The sequence below is a fragment of the Fusarium solani genome (assembly GCF_023522795.1).
Source record: "Fusarium solani strain SB1 chromosome Unknown bctg00000000, whole genome shotgun sequence".
Lineage (NCBI taxonomy): Eukaryota > Fungi > Ascomycota > Sordariomycetes > Hypocreales > Nectriaceae > Fusarium > Fusarium solani.
Window position 1 is genome coordinate 551,841 of NW_027072157.1, and position 21,525 is coordinate 573,365.

General features: G+C 53.2%; 8 protein-coding genes across 8 annotated transcripts; 5 read left to right on the plus strand and 3 right to left on the minus strand.

Annotated features, from left to right (window-relative positions):
- Positions 1-2,188: 2,188 nt before the first annotated feature.
- Positions 2,189-3,208, plus strand: MRS44_000182 (uncharacterized protein; the record flags this gene model as incomplete). The annotated part of the gene is made up of 2 exons (XM_046278764.2): positions 2,189-2,664; positions 2,713-3,208. 2 exons carry the CDS (start codon positions 2,189-2,191, stop codon positions 3,206-3,208), a joined length of 972 nt encoding a protein of 323 aa, XP_046129697.1.
- A 2,256-nt stretch (positions 3,209-5,464) lies between these two features.
- On the minus strand, positions 5,465-6,025 carry MRS44_000183 (uncharacterized protein; the record flags this gene model as incomplete). The annotated part of the gene is made up of 2 exons (XM_046284212.2): positions 5,465-5,826; positions 5,965-6,025. The coding sequence occupies 2 exons, from the start codon at positions 6,023-6,025 to the stop codon at positions 5,465-5,467; spliced, it is 423 nt and encodes a 140-aa protein (XP_046129696.1).
- A 718-nt stretch (positions 6,026-6,743) lies between these two features.
- MRS44_000184 (uncharacterized protein) lies at positions 6,744-7,496 on the minus strand (the record flags this gene model as incomplete). The annotated part of the gene is made up of 2 exons (XM_046274466.2): positions 6,744-7,247; positions 7,374-7,496. The coding sequence occupies 2 exons, from the start codon at positions 7,494-7,496 to the stop codon at positions 6,744-6,746; spliced, it is 627 nt and encodes a 208-aa protein (XP_046129695.1).
- A 1,657-nt stretch (positions 7,497-9,153) lies between these two features.
- Positions 9,154-9,984, minus strand: MRS44_000185 (uncharacterized protein; the record flags this gene model as incomplete). Its single annotated transcript, XM_046274023.2, has 1 exon — positions 9,154-9,984. The coding sequence occupies one exon, from the start codon at positions 9,982-9,984 to the stop codon at positions 9,154-9,156; it is 831 nt and encodes a 276-aa protein (XP_046129694.2).
- Positions 9,985-11,064: 1,080 nt separating this feature from the next.
- On the plus strand, positions 11,065-11,811 carry MRS44_000186 (uncharacterized protein; the record flags this gene model as incomplete). The annotated part of the gene is made up of 3 exons (XM_046276914.2): positions 11,065-11,084; positions 11,188-11,348; positions 11,417-11,811. 3 exons carry the CDS (start codon positions 11,065-11,067, stop codon positions 11,809-11,811), a joined length of 576 nt encoding a protein of 191 aa, XP_046129693.1.
- Positions 11,812-12,362: 551 nt separating this feature from the next.
- MRS44_000187 (uncharacterized protein) lies at positions 12,363-13,628 on the plus strand (the record flags this gene model as incomplete). The annotated part of the gene is made up of 3 exons (XM_046276913.2): positions 12,363-12,446; positions 12,512-13,160; positions 13,213-13,628. The coding sequence occupies 3 exons, from the start codon at positions 12,363-12,365 to the stop codon at positions 13,626-13,628; spliced, it is 1,149 nt and encodes a 382-aa protein (XP_046129692.1).
- Positions 13,629-14,508: 880 nt separating this feature from the next.
- On the plus strand, positions 14,509-17,094 carry MRS44_000188 (uncharacterized protein; the record flags this gene model as incomplete). Its single annotated transcript, XM_065623861.1, has 3 exons — positions 14,509-14,887; positions 14,933-16,783; positions 16,835-17,094. 3 exons carry the CDS (start codon positions 14,509-14,511, stop codon positions 17,092-17,094), a joined length of 2,490 nt encoding a protein of 829 aa, XP_065479673.1.
- Positions 17,095-20,284: 3,190 nt separating this feature from the next.
- On the plus strand, positions 20,285-21,282 carry MRS44_000189 (uncharacterized protein; the record flags this gene model as incomplete). The annotated part of the gene is made up of 2 exons (XM_046271189.2): positions 20,285-21,042; positions 21,147-21,282. 2 exons carry the CDS (start codon positions 20,285-20,287, stop codon positions 21,280-21,282), a joined length of 894 nt encoding a protein of 297 aa, XP_046129690.2.
- Positions 21,283-21,525: the final 243 nt, after the last annotated feature.

A 21,525-nucleotide genomic window follows, 5' to 3' on the forward strand; every position in this document is an offset into this window, starting at 1 on the left:
CCTTGCTTGGTGAGCATCATCTTGGACCGTTGTGACAGACCTGTGGGAAGGAAGTAAACTCAAAAGGAGGAGCTGATCGTCTTGTAATCCCGAATATCCGTCCGGTCGGCCCTCCAACCTTGCACCGAGGAAGTAAAAAACGCGAGGAAGCGCACACAAAGACGCATGCATGCGAAAGCATAAAAAAAAAGATGTCGGGGACCAGAAAAAAAAGAGCTGATGCTGTCATTCAGCATTGGCCTCGCCCTTCGATTCGCCGCCTCATCCGGGGACGGTCCCCCCTTGTTGCCCAGGAAGCCCCCTGCACAACGCATCCGTCATCCAACTCTCCTTTTGGAGACCAGTGACTTGAACGGGGAGCCCAGCGTGCGGCTCGGGGTCTCCAACATGTGCCCAGACGTCGAGACTGTGGCCCATTTTCGCCCACAGGTCGCGCCCCAGCTGAGCCGCCGGCCAACTGGGACTCGGCCATTTGCGATTATCGCACCGACACCTGGGCCTTTTTTTCAAGTTTTGTGTGGAATTCGTGTTTTTTTTTTGTTAAGACGGCCGGGAACCTCACTGCAGGACAAAATGTTGAGACACAGACTCTCGGTCTGACGACTGAAGGTGCTGTTTTTGGGTTTCCAGGTAGCCGGGTCACTGCGTCTCTCAGCGCGGAGGCGGCCGTCCTTCACGTTGTGGGCTTGCTCGACTGAGTCGCTCTTCCAACGACCATCTCGTTTATAAGCTCCTGTGGGCTTTCAGCTAATAGAACGCCTAGTTGAACTGGAAAGCTGGAGTGAGTTAGGGCTCCCAGGTTTCAACAAAACTTTGTAGCCAACCCCTCACGCGAGCAGCAAGACTAATGTTAGTTGCCATGTGCAATGACAGATGGTCTTGTGAATAGACTTTTGACCGACTTTACAGCTGCTGCTGTCGAAAAGGTTGCCAAACAGTTTCCGTCAAGGACAATTCGCATCCGTGAATAGATGTCCCTCCCGTAGTCGAGGCTGTCTAGCGCCAGACCCTTCGGGCATCTTGCAGGCCACGTCTGCAGTGCAACCGAGAGAAGCCCTGGGCTTGGCTCTAGCCGGGACGAGTCTAGGCCATCAGATCGAACCCTAGGCCGTACATGCGCAGATTGACAATGCCACACGTACACACTATGTAGAAATGCCAGCTTCATAAGCCGCAACTGGATGGACGTCGAGGATATCTCCGACGGCCGAAGAACACAGCGAGTCCGGGCCTCTCGCTTCTCGCTCTGAGTGGAGTTTGTTTAGTGGAGGTGCTGGTGAGGTTCCAGGCGGGGGTGCACTGTAAAGCCCCCCCGGCGCACATGGCTTCTGCCCGACACGGCTTAGTCTGTTGAGCTCTTCCTTTTGCTGACTAGCTCGCTCCTAGCCGATCCAATCACTCAATATGCCCGTCATCTTCCTCCGCTGCTCGTCTTTATTTTGTCTCTCGGCCTCTCCCATGTCCCTCACCACTTTTTCCTCTCGACCCTTCTTTGTTGGCTAAATACACTCCTCTCTCTATTCATCCACCTCTCCATTTCTTCCTCTGCTCGCTCTGCCCTGTCCTGGTCCTGTCTCTCCAGTCTCTCCGCTCCGCCCGCTTCCAACAACGCCGGGGCTTCCTGGTCCTGGTACATCACATCCGGCAGACCCTTGCTGCGGCCTACTTACGCTTGTGCCTCTGCTGCCTCTCTTACTCCCGGACCTTTCAAACATCGTCCTTCTCGCCCCATTCTTCCCATTCCACCACCTTCGCCTTCTCTCGCCTTGTCCCTTCTCCTTCACCGAGCTCTGACGCTTGTCGGGACATTGTACTGGGATCCCCCACGCTTCTGACTACTTCCTCTCCTGTTCTCCCCCAGAAGCTGCACAGGTTGCCGGTTCAGCTCACTGTCGCCAAGATGAATCCCACCACCTTGTAGCCTCTGCTTCCCACGCGCGAGCATTTGGGTCCTAGGTGCTTCTTGGACTAAAAGAACCACGAATCCGGCTTCCTCTCGACCCAATTCTTCTCTTCACGATAGCCTCGCTCCCACTCCTCAACGAGCCTCACCTCATCTACTTTACAAGTTCACGACTTGATACTAGGCTTCCTCACCTAGTCATCCGGCATCCCTCTTACCTTCGATCTCCTATACCGAATGTCAGGAGTATCCAACATCGAGCACATGGATCGCACACCACTCGATATGACTTCGAAGCGTAATTCACGAGTATTCGTGGACGACGAATCTACATCCAGTCAGGAGAAGCAGCAAAAGATCAACACACCATTCCGATCGAGCTCTCGCAACTCCGCCAAGGAGGACAACATGCAAGCCAAGGAAACCGAGGACGGTCTCACAAATGGAGTCTCCATCCGCGATGCTATAAATATTGCCCGCCCTCAGAGTGTCTCCGCCATTAGCGTAAAGAGTTCTGTCTCGACAGTATCGAGTGAATCGAGTGGTCAGTTGCAACCATCACCAGCTGATCGAGTCATTGCTGACCTCATCTCAGTCTCATCCGTGTCGACTTACCAGTCGCAAAATACCGAGCACCCACCTGCGCCTCTCAATGGCCGACCTCACAACTTTGGTGTCGTCGTTCCTGGTGTCTATCGAAGCAGCTTCCCCAAGTCTCATGACTTTGACTACATCAAGGGATTGAGGCTCAAGACGATTGTGTAAGTGTCCTCGCTTTATCATGCAATACTTGAGCTAACCTGTCGCAGCTCCCTCGTCAAAAAGGAAGAGTTTGATCATGACCTCGAGATGTTTGTCGCTCAGGAAGGCATCCGACAAGTGGTTTTTAACATGAAGGGCACCAAGAAGGAGGCCATCCCCCTCAAGACGATGAAGTCGATCCTCAGCATCGTTCTCAACAAGGAGAACTATCCTCTCCTGATCCACTGCAACCATGGCAAGCACCGAACTGGATGCGTCGTCGGAGTTGTCCGAAAGGTTGCCGGTTGGGATGTTGAAAGCGTCGTCGCCGAGTACAAGAGCTACGCCGAACCCAAGTCACGCGAATGCGACATCGAGTATCTCAGCTCTTTTCAAACCTCGACTCTTTGCGCCTCAAATACCCTAGGGCCTAAGTACACCCGCTCCCAGATGACCACATTTTTTCGAACCCTCACATTTTCCACCTTCGTCCTCCTGCTCTGGCTTTTGTCCGGGACAAAGCTGAGCACCGCCGCCTCAAGGCCCGACCACCTTCTCTTGTAGAAGGATGACCCGTCCCAGGAGTGGCATTGATTCCACACTCTCGCAAACGACCACAGCTGCTTTGGCCGATACCATAACAGGACACTTAACGACATCCTCGTGTCCATCGATAATTCTCAACCTTTTCCTTGCACAACTTACGACCCCTCGATTCCCCAAGGACACGACGCACGAGATGTCGAGTACCTGCAACAACAGCACGCTCAAGCTTTAAACGACCCAAAAGTTTGACACCGAGATGATCAAGTCCTCACTGGCTTGAGGATTCGCATTTTGACGACTCGCAACATGCACTTTTTTACGGGACAGCCGTATGGGTTTTTGGAGACGCATCAAGGGCTGAGACCGTCTCCAGGATTGGCGTTTTATTTTCAAAGAGGTGACGGGGCACCGTGATGCCCGTTTGAGGAAACCAGCTACTTGTTTTCTTGATTTTAGTCTTTTTTTTTTGTCAGTGTATAGTGAGGTGTTCAAGGAGAAAGGGGCCATTGGAATACAGCGTTGAAACTGTAGCATTAGAGCCAATCTTGATACCTGGAAAACAAGGCGTTGGGTGAAGTTGGCAGCGACTACGAAAACAAAAAAAGGAGGCTGTGAACTAGGTTAGAACACATGTAACAACATCTTGCATCAAGCAACACCATGTTTCAATTTGTGCGGTCTGTTTCACTTGGCGTGAGTGTAGATCTTCAACGGTGTGCGTATGGAGCCAATCACGTCTGACCAAAATGAGGCCTGCTTGAGGCTGCTTGACTTCGGGAAGCTACCCGACTATGACTGCACTATCATTCCTAGCGCGCTGCGAGGTGATGGACGGCGTCAGTCGGGAACGGCGGCTATCGCGGCCGAGTGGCAGGATGTTGGATCAGACAGCGGCCCTGAACCTTGTTGAGGCCGGAAGAGGGCCGTTCACATATGGACACCCTTTCCCTTTAGCTATCCATCTTATCAATCAAGTCTGAGGATAGACATCCTTGTGAAAATGGTTGATAGACTTCTCTCTGCCTCTATACCGCTTCCATATCGAGTATTCGTCAACAGAGCCCGCAAATAGTGTCACATGGACGACGATCAATCTCGATTTGAGTAGTAAACGACCCTCAATCGCGCTAGTTACTGACCGCAACGTGAGGTTTGAAGATGACTTAAGACGTGGGGGAAACGATAGGTCGTCCATCGTCCGCCTTGCAATGAAAGGTCGTGCCTCGTCCCGTGCCGACGTAACCGTAGATGCAGGTTGGTTCAACTGAGGTATTTTTCTACTGACTGCAGCTTAGTTGGGGTTCGCCTTGATACCTGCATCAAGGACACATAATAGGGGGTGCTTGTTAGTGGGACTGTCATCTGTCATACGTATGTGTCGTCGTTGTTAGCATACAGATGTAGAAGTAGGCATCGACATACTCATGCGAGCCGGTATCGAATTAAACGGCAGCCGTGCTTATGTAAAGCTTTCGGTACTTGTTTAGTGAGTGTTTATTGTACTATCTCGACCTCTCACGGGTGTCATGTAGTTTACTTACCTAGAGTAGCAGGATCCTGCGCAGTGACGGGGCACAGGGATAAGCATAGTCCACACGGTATCGAATGCCGACCAACATGATGCAAGGCCTGATACATTCTTGTATGAAGCTAGTGTCGCCGTAGATGCATTCTTATGTCCTCATTGACGTTCTCGTGATTACCATGATATGCCTGACTACTCAGCATATGCTGGTGGTGCGAGCGAGAGTTGCTGACCCATACAGGCAAGAGTGAAGATCACTGAACAGCAAATACATAGTAGAGTATGAGATAACTGGTTTGATTGATTAAGCATAAATCTTCTTGGCTAGCCCAACTGTCTTCGTTGTGATGACAGGTAGTACAGAGCATACTCTGCTAGATGAGACCTTACGAGAACAACACCTCGAAATCACTGTGTCTTCACGGTTCAACTTTTATGAGCATTTCATTTACCTTGTTACGAAGGTAGGAATAGATCTATGGGATACTGGTCAATATTGATACTTGACGAATAGCTCTCCCTCACTGCGAGAAACCCGCTAGGTTAGCCTCGAACATAGACTGCGCCCTCATAGTTCAGGTCAGCTATTGAACGGGAACGAGTCATCTGTATTTGGTTGGAAATATCCTCCCAACTCATACATGTCTGTCTTCGACTCCGCCCTGGTCTTTCATCCTTGACTCCAAATGCCCATTCCTCATGCCCGCTATCATACAACATCCATATCATACACATCATACCAAGAGCCTCTAATCCTTGTTCCCCCAGCGGTTCCGCTTAACCCTCTCCTCGGCATCCCTCTCAAAGTCGCCATTAAAGTACACCCACCCCCCGGCGATGCAGTTCGCGGTGCCAAGGCCAACGGCTGTGCCGCGCACTATGCCGCGGATCGAGAAACGTCCGCGGAAGGGCTGGCGACGACGCAGCGCCAGCAGCGCGTAGAGGCCCGACCAGGCAGCAGTGAGTCCAGCGCTGCCCGTCGGGTAGCCGGACAGGTTGAGGTAGGAGGAGAAGAGGAGGGGAGGGGTGAAGATGAAGAGGGGGAGGGATGGGGGACGGGCGTGGAGGGCAGTGACAAGAGTTGCGAGGAGAGCGGGAGGCAGCGAGGCAGCTGAGATATGGTTAGTTCATTTGCGGTTAATAGTATATATGTGTGAGATTAAGTAGAAAGCACATGAGAGTGAGATCAAGTGAGCCATGCAGTGAGAATGACGAGATAAAAGGGCACGCATATCGAGTGATTACTTACATCCCCAGTCGTTAAGATAGTCCAGCACGGACTTGGACTTTCCAGACTCTTGACTAGCCATGATTTCAGTCTCTTGAGTGGAGCGTGGCCGTCGCAATTGCAATCAATCAATTCGTCTTCAAAGGTCGTGATGCTCTCAAAAGATTTGTCGGATGCAACCGCCGATGACCCAGCTACCCCTGTCGCGGTGTGACGTCGTCGGCCTGATGACTAAGCTGGTGCCTTCCAGGGCTGAGTCACCTGCCTGGCCCGTCCACCTATCGACTTACAACAAGTCAACAACTTCAACTATGCCCTCGTCAGCCTACGGGGTCAAGAAGGATTCAACACCGCGTCAAAAGTTCCCCACGGAGAAAGGTCATTCTTCTTTTTTTCTCGTATATCAGATCCTCTGCGACGTTGCAGACGCCAAACTGCTACTTTAAAATGTATTAACATGGGTTTCAGCTGGGAGGGATGAGGGCCTTGGCTATAGCTCCGCCACAGTCGAAAAGGGCAAGGTCATGCAGCGATGGGCAACGTCGAGAGAGGGAAAACATTCGATAATTGTCGACTAATGAATGCGCCTTGCCATCAAAGAAGACGATGGTCGGTCCAGACCTCTATGTAAGTCAAAAAGACGTTGAAATAGGAAAACCAAGAGAAAATCTAACAGGGTAAAAAACAGGATTAAGGGGTATAATGTTGCGAAGAGGGAATAGTCGTACACCTCCATCCACCTCCAACTTCTCGTGTCATGATCTCATAACGAAACACTTAGCACTGCCACTGCAAGTCGTCTAGTGCCCTTGGTAGTACCGGGGGTCTTGGGCATAGTCGCCCTGGTCGTACTGACCCCAGTCCTCGCCCGTGTAGCCCTGCTGCCCGTACGCTGCGGCATAGGCTGCCGGATCCCACTGCTGGTAGCTCCCGTCAAAGTTCTGCGCATACTGACCCGAGGGTCCAGCCGTGGCGTAGCCCGCTCCGTGGTCGGCCCCGGATGACAGCATGCTCAGATCGAAGCCGTCCTCGGGGCCGAGCGTGGAGAAGTCGAACTGGCCCAGCACTCCGTCACCCTCCTCGGCTGAAGCTGCAGCTCGGGAAGAACCGCTGTGGTGCTTCCCTGACCGCTTTGATGAGCTGCCTCCTCGCTTGGAGCTGGAGCTTGAAGGGCTGTCACCCTCTGCAGACTTGCGGCTGCTCTTCCCCCGGCGTGATGACTTGGAGCCGGAGCGAGTATATTCGCAGCGAAGGTTGTTGTTGCGGCATCTTTCACAGCCGTTCTTGTCTCCACTGCAACGGAGCTGTGTTGAACATGTTGTTAGCATGCTTTACTTGCAGTTGGACGGGTCGACCACATCTGCGGCCTGGTGTTCGTGGCCTGGCGCATAGAGGCGCTCCACTAGTCAGACCTGTCTCCGCAGGCGTACCTTTTTCTCATGACATCTATCGCAGGCCTGGTGGGAACTGGAGCGGGCCGTGACGGGGTCGAAGCCGTTCCGGACGCTCTGGACCTCGTCGGTCTCAGGATCGTACTTCCAAGTTCCAAACATTGCTGACTGCGCGTGGTGTTTCGGCGTATGAGTCTTTTGGTATATGACCCTTGAACGCAAAAGAGTAAGGATAATAGTATCAACACAGCTAGTGTGCAAAAAAGGTGGATAGTGGAAACCGGGGAAAACTGTATAAGTCGAGTTCTTGCCTATTGCTCGTTGGGACTTTGGTTGTTTTCTGCCTGAAAAGCAAGCTTCCCCGTGGCGTTTTTAAAGTAGATTCATCTGGCCTCGTCCCCATGACTGTCATGTAGGCAACAACGGGCATCCAACGATGTTGAGAGGACCCTCGGCGAGACTTCAAGACCCCATCTACGCGCCGAGCCGCACTGCCCAGGCTCCCGCCCATGGATGGTGTCCATCATGGCACCGGGATCCCTGTCATCACTTCCGATCTATGGGGTCCTGATTCTCCACATCCCGCCGGGCCATGATTCTCCGGGCCAGCAAGCGCAGCTTGTTGCTTTCCCTTTTAGACACCCCCTCGCGAGGCTGCCTGTTGATAGATGAAGTCAAATTCCTTCAGGACATGCCGAGTAGTAGGACATCTACTCGAGTTCTATCATGAAGGGGTCCGTGCCGTGGGGGAGTTCGGGAGCACCCCGGTGACATGAGTGGTCCAACTCCACCTTTGCCTGGAGGAGGCTGGGATATACACCATCAAGAGAGTAACCAACATCTGGGACTAACTACCTATTCGAGACTTCTTTTTTGCCCGGGGCTGTGTAATGAAAATCGTCAAGATGGCATTGGACGAGGGGGTGGTGTAAGTGGGAGGTTATAGTGCCTTGCCAGGGTTATAACAGTCAGCAGCAGGGCTTGTACCTATTCATCCATTCATCCAGTTTATACAAGATCATCTGCAGCATAGTAACATCTCCCAACCCTCTGGACGTGCCTTGCATTCCTCCTTCCCGCAAGCAAGATCTACGGCACCATGATGTTGGAAGTGTGTGTGTGTGAGCGCTGGTAGGGATTACCACGGTAATTACACACAGCGAGGAGACTGTTGGTCGGAGAGGCCAGATTTTTAGGCAAAAGCCTCCACTCCTTGCCGGCTACCGATCCGTGGGGACGTCATAACCCTATCTATCATGTCATTCTGAACCGAGGGAGAAAAGCTGACTCACTCGGATCGAGGGACTTTTTAATATGAAACTAGGTATTTTTATTCCTGGTCTCAGCGGTTGGGTGTCCTTGACGGTGGAACTCTGTTTAAGTGGTTGCATATCGGAACAGGCAGGGAGGGGCACGTGAACAGGTTGTCAAGGGTTGTCTCCGGTGAGTCGATGGGGGTGGCAGAGTCTCTTGTCTTCTCTCTTCAACGCTTCATTGACGCCCGACTATATTCAGCCTCGTGCGGCACGTATTCCCAGTGGTGGGACCCCAAACGGTGGTGGTGTGAATTTAGGCAGATTGTGGAGGCTATGAAGTCTGTGATGCTTCGATTTGGCATCACAGGATAGACATGGAGGTAACGTCAAAGCAAGCATCTCGTATATGGATCTAGGATTGCTCTCTATTAACCAACAGAACTTCATACAGGGTCACCCTTTCCCTCCTGTCACTTCCTCCGCCTTGGGTATCACTCGATACAAGCCTCACCCGCCGGCGGGGGGCCTCAACTCTTCCCATGGGGAAGACTCACACGCCTATCCTATGCCCAGTGCACCTGCTTCTTGTCCTTGACTTCAAGGTAGTCTGCGTGCCGCAGCAGCTCCTGTATCGGGATCCCGCTCCCGAGCCGCTCCGTCTGCCCGTTGCCCCAGTGGACGATAACCTTGGCGCGGCGCCCGTCGGGCACCAAGAAGGCTTCGACACTTGCGCTGGTCGAGTGCTGGTTGAGGGATATGGGGTAGAAGCGGCCGTACTCCCGGTTCAGCGAGCCGCTTGACTTATCTACGACGTCGACGAGGTACCTGCCCTGTGAGTTTCGACGCTTGCGTGAGAAATTTGGCAGGCTGTTGGTACTGCTTCTGCTGTGGCTGTCGTGGTAGTCGCGGTTGTCGTTGTCGTTGTCATGGTTGTGGTGGTTATAGTTATTGTAGTTGTTGTGGTTGTCACTGCTACGATAACGGGATGAGCTTGATCGCTGGTGTCCGTTAGACGAAGGCCGCACCGAAGACCGCGAGTCGGGCGTCTCCTGGTACCGATGTCTATGACCTCTCGATACGCTCGTAGGATGCGGGCAACAGTTACAGCCACACTTTGTCGGATCCATGGTCCGGTACTGACCTTGCGCCTCCAGGGGCAAGATGTAAGTGCCGTATGTTGAGCGCGGAGTCCGTGGCGCCTCACGGCCGTGGGGAACCCTGTTCCCTTCGGATCTCCTCGACTCCGGGAAGGGGCTTGGCTGCCGGAAGGAGGAACGGCCGTCATAGGATCGGGCACCGCGCTGGTGACGATGACTCCTTGAGCTCGAGTTGCTGCCCGAATAGCTCCCCGGTGACTGGGGTTGGGAGTTGTAGGCGGAACGGGAGTAAGGCATTTTCAAATCAGTTTCGGTCTATACTAACCCGCGCTGTCTTGTGTTTGTGGTTTGATAGAATGACTGAGTGACTCTTGGGATTGTTGATTGACTTGGTGTTCATATTCAGTTCACCAAGAAGACCTCTCGAGATATATGATCTTGTGACTCTGTCGACTTGCCTTGAGTTGGCCAGGCGCAATTATGAGACTCAAAGACGCTGCATGCAACTCAAAGGAGCTTCGAAGCCCTACGAGCTCCGGGACCAGAGGTTGGGCCATATCCAACTCAGCCTACCTGTCCCTGCATATGGACTTGGTCGGAGCTCAAAGCAACAGGTGCGACAATGAACACCATTGTATGTTCAGTAAGGCTGTGAAAGAAAGTACAATGATGTTCAGCGACATTATAAAGGAGAAAGCCAACTCCCTTGGTGTGATGATGCCACAGCATTCAGCGAGTTGGGGCTTCAAAGAGAGCCAATTCTTTGTCCAACACTTGTCGGCCTCTCACGTTGAGAGAAAGAACAAAGATGAGCAGAGTTTTGTAACTCTATCATTGTCCATCTATCAGCGCGGTAACCAAGCTTTCAATCAAAGAAATGGGACTGAGGATACCCCAAGATGGCAGGTCGACATGAATCAATCTCACGATGGAAGCAGTAGGAAGATGAGAGAAAGAATGGCGCCATAGCCCGAGCCAAGACGCGTAGTTGGGGTCAAGGTTCCATCGCTATCGGGGGTTCATCAGCGCCCGAGAGCTCCAGTGGGTTTCCAGTGGCTTAGAGCAAGACCAACAGCGGGTTCGTCCCCGGAATAACCAATCCTGCCGGCGCAAAGCACCTGAAGAAGGAAGGAGATTTTCCCCACAGTGGGTGGGCATTGGCTAAAGGGGCTAGGGTGCGTGCGGCGGGAGAAGCCACCGGACTGGGGGCGACTTCCAAAAGGCCAGCAAAGACAATACCATTGAACCCGACTCGTCTTCCTCCTCCCGTCCATCCCGCACCGCAAACTTTCCATCCTTTCCTCTTCACACCACGCGTTGGGTTTATTCTTCTATTTTCTCCTTCATTACTTGGGAATTCCTTTGATAACCGGCAAAATGGCTCTCTCTCCTCAGATGTAAGCTACCCTCACGCGACAGCTCGTCGCGCAAATGTCTTGGTGGCGCAACTGCGCAGCTTGAACCGAGGGGGAACCGCCAATGCTAACTTTTTCGCGATAGCACCAACCTGATCATCATCCTGGGTATGATGCAGGTCTCGAAGCGTGTCCCCTTCGATGATCCTTTCGTGCTCAACGTTGTCCGCGCCATCTACCTTGCCAGCAACGTTCTCATTGCCGGTCTCTATTTCTTCACCCAGCTCAAGATCAACAAGAAGAAGGGTACGACGACCCCTCAACTCCCCACGAAGCCACTCCAAACGATTCGATACTAACATGAACTTCTCCAGATCTGACGACCCTCAAGTATGTTGAGCCCGCCCCCATGGGCTCCTCCGAGGAGGGCAAGCTTGTCACCACCACCATCCACGCCTACGACAACCAGCAGATCCGCACCGCCTTCCGCGGCCAGGCCATGGGTATCGCCATGATGGCTTTCATGCACGTGTACCTCAAGTACACCAACCCCCTGCTCATCCAGAGCATCATCCCCGTCAAGAGCGCCCTCGAGAGCAACATTGTCAAGATCCACATCTTTGGCCAGCCCGCTGCCGGCGACCTCAAGCGCCCCTTCAAGCAGGCCCAGGGCTTCATGAGCGCCATGCAGGGTGGCCCTGCCCAGAGCGACAAGAAGGCTGTCGAGGCCGCCGAGCGTGCTGGCCGTGGTGGCGCCAAGGAGGAGTAAAGTGGATGGTCTTTGGAAGGATTGCTTGGGCATAGAAGCCTCTGTGGTCTTTGTATACCAAGGCTCTTGTATCCGGGTTTTTTGTAGACCTTGGTTGTATCACTAAATAATATGAGCAACATGGTTGTCACGAATAGTGCGCAAGGGTAATCTGTTCAAGGTGAACTGGCGATTTGGTCAAACAGCCCTGGCAAGGGCAAGGGTGTACATGGATTTCTTGAAGATAGATTCTGGGATGAAAAATCGTGTATAGGAACATGAATCTCTATTGCGAAATCTCTTTGCATCAGCGTAAGCATGGGAAATTTGCCTTGCGCTGAAGGCATCAAGTTCACCCCTCGGTCACGTTTTCTCGCGTTAATTGGTGACATAACCGGGGTATCTAGATCGCGATGGTGCCCCTCCGCCACTGACACTTTCACATTTGTCATAGTCGATGCCTGCATTCTCTTGATTCTTCCCTTTCGCTTCTGTGTTTTTGATCAAGTCAAACCCCTGTGGTAATTGTGCGATTCTCTGCCGACTCTGCCTCCCTATCGATATCGGTCGTCATGGGGCGTCCATCCACTCCACCCCGATCGACAAAGCCTGCGCCGGCCGTCTCGCCGCCTACGCCTGAAGTCACGAAGCGAATAGTAAGCCATATCCAGCTGGGGTGTACGACTCATCTTGCGCTCGGCTCTCTGACCACCGTGTTTAGGAAGAAAACCGACTCCGCGCAAAGGCGATCCGAGACCAACGAGAAGCAGAACTGCGAGCATCCGGCAATGCGCCCGAAATACCAAAGAGTTCCGGTGGCTTCGTTCCAACAGATGATGTCCACATTTCGAAAACTGCCAACGGGAAACGGCCATACAGCTCCATATCAACGGGCGAGTCTTCTAAGGGGACGAATCGTGATGGACGCAACAAGGGCGAAGAGGAGGCGCTACGGCCGGCACGCAAGTTCACCAAGTTTGTCGATTACAACATGAGTGCTATGACCGATACGAAAGGTGGTTTCTTGACGACCGAAGACGACCCTCACAATTATGCCCTTGGCGGCAAGAAGCCAGGGCAGGCAGATGACGAGCAGCGGCCGAAGCACATGAGCGTTCAAGAATGGGAGAGGTTACAGGTGATTCGCAACCTAAAGAGGCTCAAGGCAGGACCTTTCGAGCCCGGACTGAGCGTTCTTGATGATGAGGAGAATCGAAAGAGGTGCCAGGATTGCAAGAGCTTGGAGATTGACTTTGTGTGGGAAGAGGTGTTTCACATCTGCGTCTGCAACAAGTGCAAGGAGAAGTATCCAGAAAAGTACTCGTTGTTGACAAAGACGGAGTGCAAGGAGGACTATCTTCTTACAGATCGTGAGTCTTGTCTGGGAAGCATTTTGGATTGCGCATCACTAATATTGTACAGCCGAACTACGAGATCCCGAATTACTACCTCATCTTTCCAAGCCAAACCCCCACAAGTCACATTGGCACGACATGATGCTCTTCCTCCGGTGTCAAGTTGAAGAGTACGCCATCAAGACAAAATGGGGTTCGGCAGAGGCTTTGGACGCCGAGTATGAGCGGCGTGAGACACAAAAGAAGGCTCGCAAAGAGGCCAAGTTCAAGGAGAAGCTGATGGACCTCAAGCGCAAGACGCGAACAGATGCGTTCCGCAGACAGGCTGGCACGCTGAGCAAGTCAGGGGCGAGCAAGTTTGGAGATGCGATAGGGGGTGGCAAGCATGTTCACGAGTGGGGGAGAACGGTGGAGAATGAGGATGGGATGACGGTCAAGACGTGTGTTGAATGTGGAATGGAGGTGGAAGAGCTGGAGTTTTAGTGTTTCGAGTTGACTTGGGTTGGCGTTGGCAGAGGTTTTGGTGGTTAGGGGATCGGGCTCATATTTGCTCAATGTGTTAGCTCCAGGAGTTTGGGCGTGTTTCGATTTGATCTTTCGATTTGAGATTAGCGATCGCTCAGATCATATTGTCTGAGTGTTGGTCGCCCACTATCTGAGCTGGCAGATGGTAGGACATTGTGGTTCAATACAGCTGTGAACTCAACCGTAAGGCAAAACAATACTTTGTCAGCCCACAAATTTCCCCGTATTCTCTACATTCTCCGCTTCTTATCACAAATAGATTAGCTGTTTGATTTGTCACTTCCCCTTTCAATCATGTTGGTTGGCGTCTCTGGTCTCAATCACATCTCCCCTTCCAGGGGTCCTCCCAAAAAGTTGATGCCTGACAGCCTCACGAGCAGCTCAACCGACCGTGATTGGTCGAAATTTCAGCGGCAAAGCGTCAAGCCAGAGAAGGCGCGGCACCAGCTGGCGGCAGGGAAGTACAGGGCAGCACACGGGACGGACAGCACAGCACAGCACAGCACCCGACAGCACAGCAGACTGCACCTCCAAACCAAACACCTGGACTGGCAGCTTTTTTCCCACGCAGCACACGCCTCCCAGGTTCTCGACGTCCAACAGCGGCAGACAGATACCGAGATATACGTCGACATTGTCAGAATCCTCGTCGCGACCGACAAGACAACACGTGCTCAGCTCGTCGCGCAGCTGTCCGCCATCCAATCCTCTTCTCCCCCATCCCCATCGCACCGAGCTTGTCCGACGTCCGCAACGGCACTCGCTCGCCGCCGTCGCTCTTTTTCGCCTTCCCTCCTCGATCTCCATGCACCCGCCCAATTGACAGAGGCGCGCCGCGATGGGCCCGAATGCTGGCAACGGCGTGGGAGGAGGCCTGGAGATGGGGCCCATGATGCAGGGCAACGGCTCCAACATCCCCCAGGCCACCGAGTACACCCTGCAGGGCGTCATGCGCTTCCTGCAGACCGAGTGGCATCGACATGAGCGCGACAGGAACTCGTGGGAGATTGAGAAGCAGGAGATGAAGGGCCGCATCGCCAATCTGGAGGGACAGGCGCGGAGGGCCGATGCCACCCAGCGTGTCCTTAGGAAGTACGTCACCATGCTGGAGCGCAAGGTCAAGGAGCAGGCTGCCCAGATCAAGGGGCAGCCCGCTGTTGACGCTGCCACCGCCGCAAAGAATGATCGTGCCGCCAAGATACAGGAGAAGCTCAGATGTGAGACTAGTCCCATGTTCATGCCAGCTGCCACGTGCTGACCAGATACCGATATAGCTTCCCTCGAGAGTATGCCCGTTCCTGGTGTGGACGGTGTCGACTACGAAAAGATCGACCGAAGTGACGAGGACGCTCAGCGACAGGATCTCAAGTCTTTCCTCGATCAGTGCCAGTCCGAATTTATGTATCTGATGATTACCCCTGCGAACCCGCAACCGCCTCGAGAGTCTCCTCCGCTACCTATCATGGAGGATCTGAGAGAAGTCGAGGCATACGGAATGCCAGCTCCTCAACCCATGGAGCGACAGTTCCAGTTGCCGACGAGAGCTGCCCAGAACCATGTCCAGGAGATAAACTCGAGAATACCTCAGCAGAATCATGCGCCCCCTATGCAGCCACCGCAGTCACACTTTTCTCAAAAGCAAGAGATGCCGCCGCAGCCCATGATGCAGTCGCCTGCAGAACATCAATCCGGCAGATATCAGAACTCTAACGACTGGCCGACGCCTGTGTCTGTCAGTTCCAGACCTATTGAAGAACACGTACCCCAAGCAAACCATGCCGCAGAAGTTCTAGGCGGAATGGAAGACCCTGCAGAGCTCAGAGAGAAGCACTCGGTTCCACCCGAGTCTGATGGATGGGAGTTCCCTGAGGGCACATTCCCTGAACCCGGAAACTCTCAACCGAACCAGTCTCTACCGAACCGCCCAGATACCGATGCCTTTCCTACTGCAGAGAACCTCCCTAAATCCCCAGGTCGACGGGACAGCTCCCACCGAAGGAAGGGGTCCATGTCGAGAAGACGGAGCGCAGATCACGAACTAGCCCTGGCAGCTCAGAAGGCTGAGAGCGGCAACTTCAAGCTAAGATTCGGTCTCCGGGGTCATCTCGACACTGTCCGAACAGTCATCTTCTCCGGAGGCGGCAGTCCAGGAGAGCCTGAGATCTGCACTGGTGGAGATGACGGCATGATCAAGCGCTTCCATATCCCCAGGTTAGATGGTCCGCATACAGCATCAGACCTTGATGTTACGGCCAACTTTACACACCGAGGTCACTCTGGAGCAGTTCTCTGTCTGACATCATGGTCCCCTTCACCAAACTTCTCGACTGGTGGTCGTGCACAAGGCGACGGCTGGATATTCTCCGGTGGCCAGGATGCGACTATCCGAGTTTGGGAGCGTGGAAGGGTTGACCCCAAGGCGACTCTCGAGGGGCACACAGATGCTGTCTGGGCTTTGTGTGTTCTTCCTACAACCCTCGGCTCAGTCTTTGGAAACTCGAGTCCCTACGGCAGCACCGATAGAATCCTTGTCGTATCAGGCGCGGCAGATGGCAGTGTCCGTCTGTGGTCTGTAAGTGCGCCGCCGCAGTTGAGCTCGCCACAGCCGGGAACGAACCGAGCCATGACAGGCCGGGGAGGCCGAGTCCGTGGCAACTCGATGAGCTCCGGCAGCGGCTTCTCCAACTCACCCCAACCCACGATAGCTTCAAACTCGCCCTTCAACCATACCCTTGTACATAACATCTCTAGGTCGGACGGCTCCACAGCCAGCCCGACATGCATTACACCCCTGGGCAGCTCCGGCGAATCGTTCGTTGTTGCATACTCGGATGCTGCTATTCTTGTCTACGACACTAGAACTGGTGAACAGATCGGTCATATGGATAGCTTGGAGACATACGACCAGACAAACAAGACCAGCGTCAACGCGGTTGTCGCGACGACAATGGGGCTGGACCAGGCCAGCCAGCACCACGCCGGCAATATGGGCGAGGAAGATGCCAGTGCCGGAGCCACTGGTGGCGGCCGATCAAACGCAGGCTCAGGAGTGGAGGGAACCATTATTTCGGGTCACGAAGACCGCTTCATTCGGTTCTTTGACGCCAACAGCGGTATGTTACTTGCTTAACACGTTCAGCAGTTTAAGACTAACTCGCAGCCAGGCCAATGTACATATAACATGATTGCCCACCCAGATGCCATCTCAAGCCTCTCACTTAGCCCCGACGGACGCGAACTTGTCAGCGCCGGCCACGACGCCTCACTCCGATTCTGGAGCCTCGAGAAGAGGACGTGCACACAGGAGGTGACGAGTCACCGAGTGATGCGCGGCGAGGGCATCTGCTCGTGCGTGTGGAGCCAAGACGGGAAGTGGGTGGTAAGCGCGGGCGGCGACGGTGTTGTCAAGGTATTCGCGCGGTAGCGGGCAGCATTTGTTTATGTTAGAGGAGGGAAAGGGATTTTCTTACTTATGGCGGGTTGGAGGGTGCATTGTTGCTGGGGTGGGCATATAACGTGTTGTAGTAGTTGGATGAAGCTGGGCTCAGCAACGACGAACCTGTGTTATAGTATTTGTGTGTGTGTGCCTTTTGTTTTTTCCTGAGGGAGAGTCTTATTTTATACTACTCGTCGATACCCGGCACGTTGTGGTTATGTCTGTCTCGTGTTGGGTTAGGTCTGGGACTTGATGATGGATGATGGATGGATGGGTTTTGTACTCTAGTAGCATTTGGACATTGGCGAATTTGCACAACTGCATGTTTGGCCACGCCTTGCGAAGCAAAAAGAAGAGCAACAAATCTATGAAGTGCAAAAAAGAAATCCTGCGTATCGCAGGTGGCCGGATAACTCTCCCGCCGGGAATTGAACCCGGGTCTCAAGCGTGACAAGCTTGCATACTGACCACTATACTACGGAAGATGGCAGGCGTTGAGCGCCTGTTGTAGTGAGGGGGCTGGTTGGCAGAGGACTCGAAATTTCACTTCAAGAGACTCAGCTGGATGGGTTGTGGTGTTGAAGATTTGATGAGGTGCCTTATGCAGGGGTTAGGTATGGTTCGGGAACGGCCGTGAAACATGCATAAAACGTGCTTCCAACGGTGCTGTAGGGATTTGGCAGTGTAGCCGATGTGAACTTTATCCTTGTGAGAGTTTGAAAGGTGATTAAGGGGAACAAAGTCGGCAGTTGTTGTGAAGCGATGCATGGATTGAAGACTGGGAATAATACACCACCGAGCCAGGGAAAGCACGACTCTGGGCGGATAAGGCAGGCACATCTGAGCAGGCGACTAGGACATCCATGCGATAAACATAATCTTCGACGTGGTAACGCGAGATCTGGAACTATTCCGTACTACTACCAAACAGCGTATGCCAGACATCTTTTGTGAAGAAATGCTAGGACACCACATGCAGACTCCCCCAGTCAGAGCAGACTCAAGCCACCACTTATGTGTCTAACCTCAGAGCATTGAGATTAGAAAAGAAGTATCCTAGTAAATGGAAAGGGTTTATGTCGCTTTTATTCATTATTTGACTACTTCTATGATGCCTTCTCAGCTATCCTTAGGGGAGGGTAACCTGCTGCCCTCCATTGCAGCCGTATTTTGTTCTGTTCTCAACCCTCGCACCTACCTCCTCTGGACAATGCTGACTGATTGACTTTCGGTTGCGCTCCAGGATCTCAACCCGCATTGGAGGCTCGGCTAACCCAAACTCCCCACAACACCAGAGCCTCTCGATCGTCTCCACGACTCTGATGCGTGAGCACGCTTCCTTCATCAGCCCTACGCCATCCATCCAAGACGAATCGATGCTGGCGTATAAGGGACTCTGGCAAGTCGGCAGGCATCGAATCCGCTACAATGGTTGCTCAACAACCATCATCTTCCGTAGTATAGTGGTCAGTATGCAAGCTTGTCATAAAACAATACGCTTGAGACCCGGGTTCAATTCCCGGCGGGAGAGGTCGCCAGCGTCTACAAGGCGCGATCCTTTTTTGCCAAACGAAGGGCTGGGTTCTCTTTTGCTAAGTCGGGGGGTTGCGAGAGGTTATAAACAAGATATCGTCGACCACGTGACATCGAACTCTCACTACAGTGGTTGTCCACAACCACCAATCTTCCGTAGTATAGTGGTCAGTATGCAAGCTTGTCATAAAACAATACGCTTGAGACCCGGGTTCAATTCCCGGCGGGAGAGACGCCACACGAGTAGCAGCTCGTGTATCATCTTTTTGGTGTTGTTGACCCCGTTTTGTCGTGATGTTGTGTTGCAACAAGGTTGCGTCAGGAATCCTGGCTTATCGTCTCGCGGTGGGCGCATAGTTACCGGCAGCTCGGATCTTTTCGCCAGTCGAAAATCCTAAACCGGAGGGTGATGACGACGCTCTTTTTGCTGGCCAAGTCCAGGCTCAATGGGGCTACCGATGGGGGATGCCGTTTTGCCGTATGTCAGCCATGGCATGCCGTGGACCGGTTGGTCAAACTCTCAGCGAGTGCCATGCTAAACTCTGTTGTTATGCATCGGGACAACCGTAATCCTACAGGATGTGATCTCATCAGTCGGTGACTTCGTACCTCTACCAACCTCGAGATGTCTTGGAACAGAGACAAAGACTTGGCCTCATTTCATGGCGCTGGGGTAGTTCCACAGTGATGACGATCAACTGTCAACAGAGGCCATTTAGCACACGACTGCTTCCTGCGAAGGGCCTAGCGCCGACGGGACTGCGCCACTGCTGGAGGGGTCTGATGCTTGGCATGGCCGGGGTCTACGTCTCCCTAGTCGCCGCGTCTGCTCTGCGGTAAGCATTGGCGCTGCACATAATGAAACGGCCAAGACGAAAAAAAGATGAAAGACAGGGCAGGGCGCCAAAGCCTCGTCGCTGGGAATGTCCACGTACCACCCAGAACAGTCGGGGCACGGATGCTGATTGCCGTGGGGGAGGGAGCTTACGCGTAGGGAGGGCATTTGAGTGCTGACAGGCGAGATGCTCCAGATCAAGAGGTGCCGGAAAGGGGAACGTATGGCGTTTTGGTGGCTCACAAGGAACAATCGATTGTCGAGTTTGTTGCTAGAGACTCCTTTTGGGATTGATTGATTGCACAATGTCTGACACTAATGCCTCCCGTGTTGCGCTTGTACTCGATACCGTCTCGCAAAAATCCGTCCATCTATGCTAGGCAAGGAGGCGCGTGCCCTTGACCCCTGCCCTGCCATTGCCCGGCGCCCGCCCACCTCCCGAACCCTTTTTCCCCTGTCAAGGCGCTCCTCGAGTGTCCACTGCTTCCGTCATTCATCTTGACGTTGGGTGACGCCCGCTGCTCTTCTTCCTACATCTCCGCATTTTAATCAACAGGCGACCCTCGCATACAAAGAGTCTGTGGGACTCGCGGCGCCTTTATCTCCTACTCTTCCGTCAAAGCATTGTTATACCCGTTTCCTCTTCACTGCGATTTGCGACGCATCAACGCTGAATCACCCACCTCGACCTTGAACCTCGTCCTCTCCTTATCTACGACATATCCGCTCCCTCGATCTACCTCAATCCACCTCGAATATTGCCCTCCAAACACTCCTCTGCCTTCGCGACACTGTCGCGCAACAGCAGACATGCGCTCCGTTAAATCATTACTCCTCTGGGGCTTCGCCTCGATCTCTACACCCGCCGCCCTCGCGCTCCCCCAAAAGCAGGACTCAGGTCTAGCCTCACGCGAACAAGAGAAGACACCAAAGTACTTCAGGGAAGCCGGTGGAAACCTTGAGCTTGGCCATTACGACCGCCGCTATTTCCAAGACAAAGTCCCCTACGAAGAGCACCGTTTCGTCCTCCGCGACCTCATTCGAAGCTACCTCTCCACAATGGACAGCTACGGCGCCGAGACTTGGATTGCCCATGGTACTCTCCTGGGCTGGTGGTGGAACGGCCAGATCATGCCTTGGGATTACGACCTCGACGTTCAGGTTGCAAACCACACTTTGCAGTGGATAGGTGACACACTCAATCGCACCGAACACGTCTACAATTACACAGATACCGCCACAGGGAACCTGATCTCCAAGAAGTACCTGCTCGATATCAACCCCCACCACGTCGAGATTGATCGTGGCGACGGAAGGAATATCATTGACGGCCGCTGGATTGATATGCAGAACGGCATGTTCATCGACATCACCGGCCTGCGAGAACGTGAGCCTGAGCGCCCAGGTGTCTGGAGTTGTAAGAATAAGCATCGTTACAACAGTCAGGACCTATGGCCCATGCGAATCTCCGAATTTGAGGGTGTCAAGGCCCGTGTGCCTTTCAACTTTAACAAGATCCTCATTGATGAGTATGACACAAAGAGTTTGGTGACTGAGAACTGGTCAGGGTACGTTGCTCCCCTGTATGCATTGTCAAAGACGCCTCAATGCAACCTTGTTTCGTCTTTGCGCATTGCATGCATGTTGCATTTGCTAACGTCGATTCTTGCAGCCACCGTTGGAACCATGATACCAAGGTTTGGGTCCAGGAGACCGACGAAGAGGCCGAGCAGCGCAAGCTCGAAGCTCTCGAGCGTCATAACGCAGAACTTGCGGCTGAGGCGGCTGAGAGTCAGGCTGCAACATAACTGTCTCAGCCTTTCTCTCTCCCTCTCCCCTGAATAACCTGTGCGTCCCATGAACGATTCATTGGTTCTTGGGATACCATCTTTCCCCAAAACTCATACCTCTTCTCACACCCCCTTGGATTTTAGATCCTCCTATTATATTACTGCATACTTAGCGTTGGTGAAGGAAGATTGGCGTTGGAGGACATAAAGCATCATATCGCGCTTGCCACGGTGGCAAGCTGTTGGCGTTGGGGACTCTGG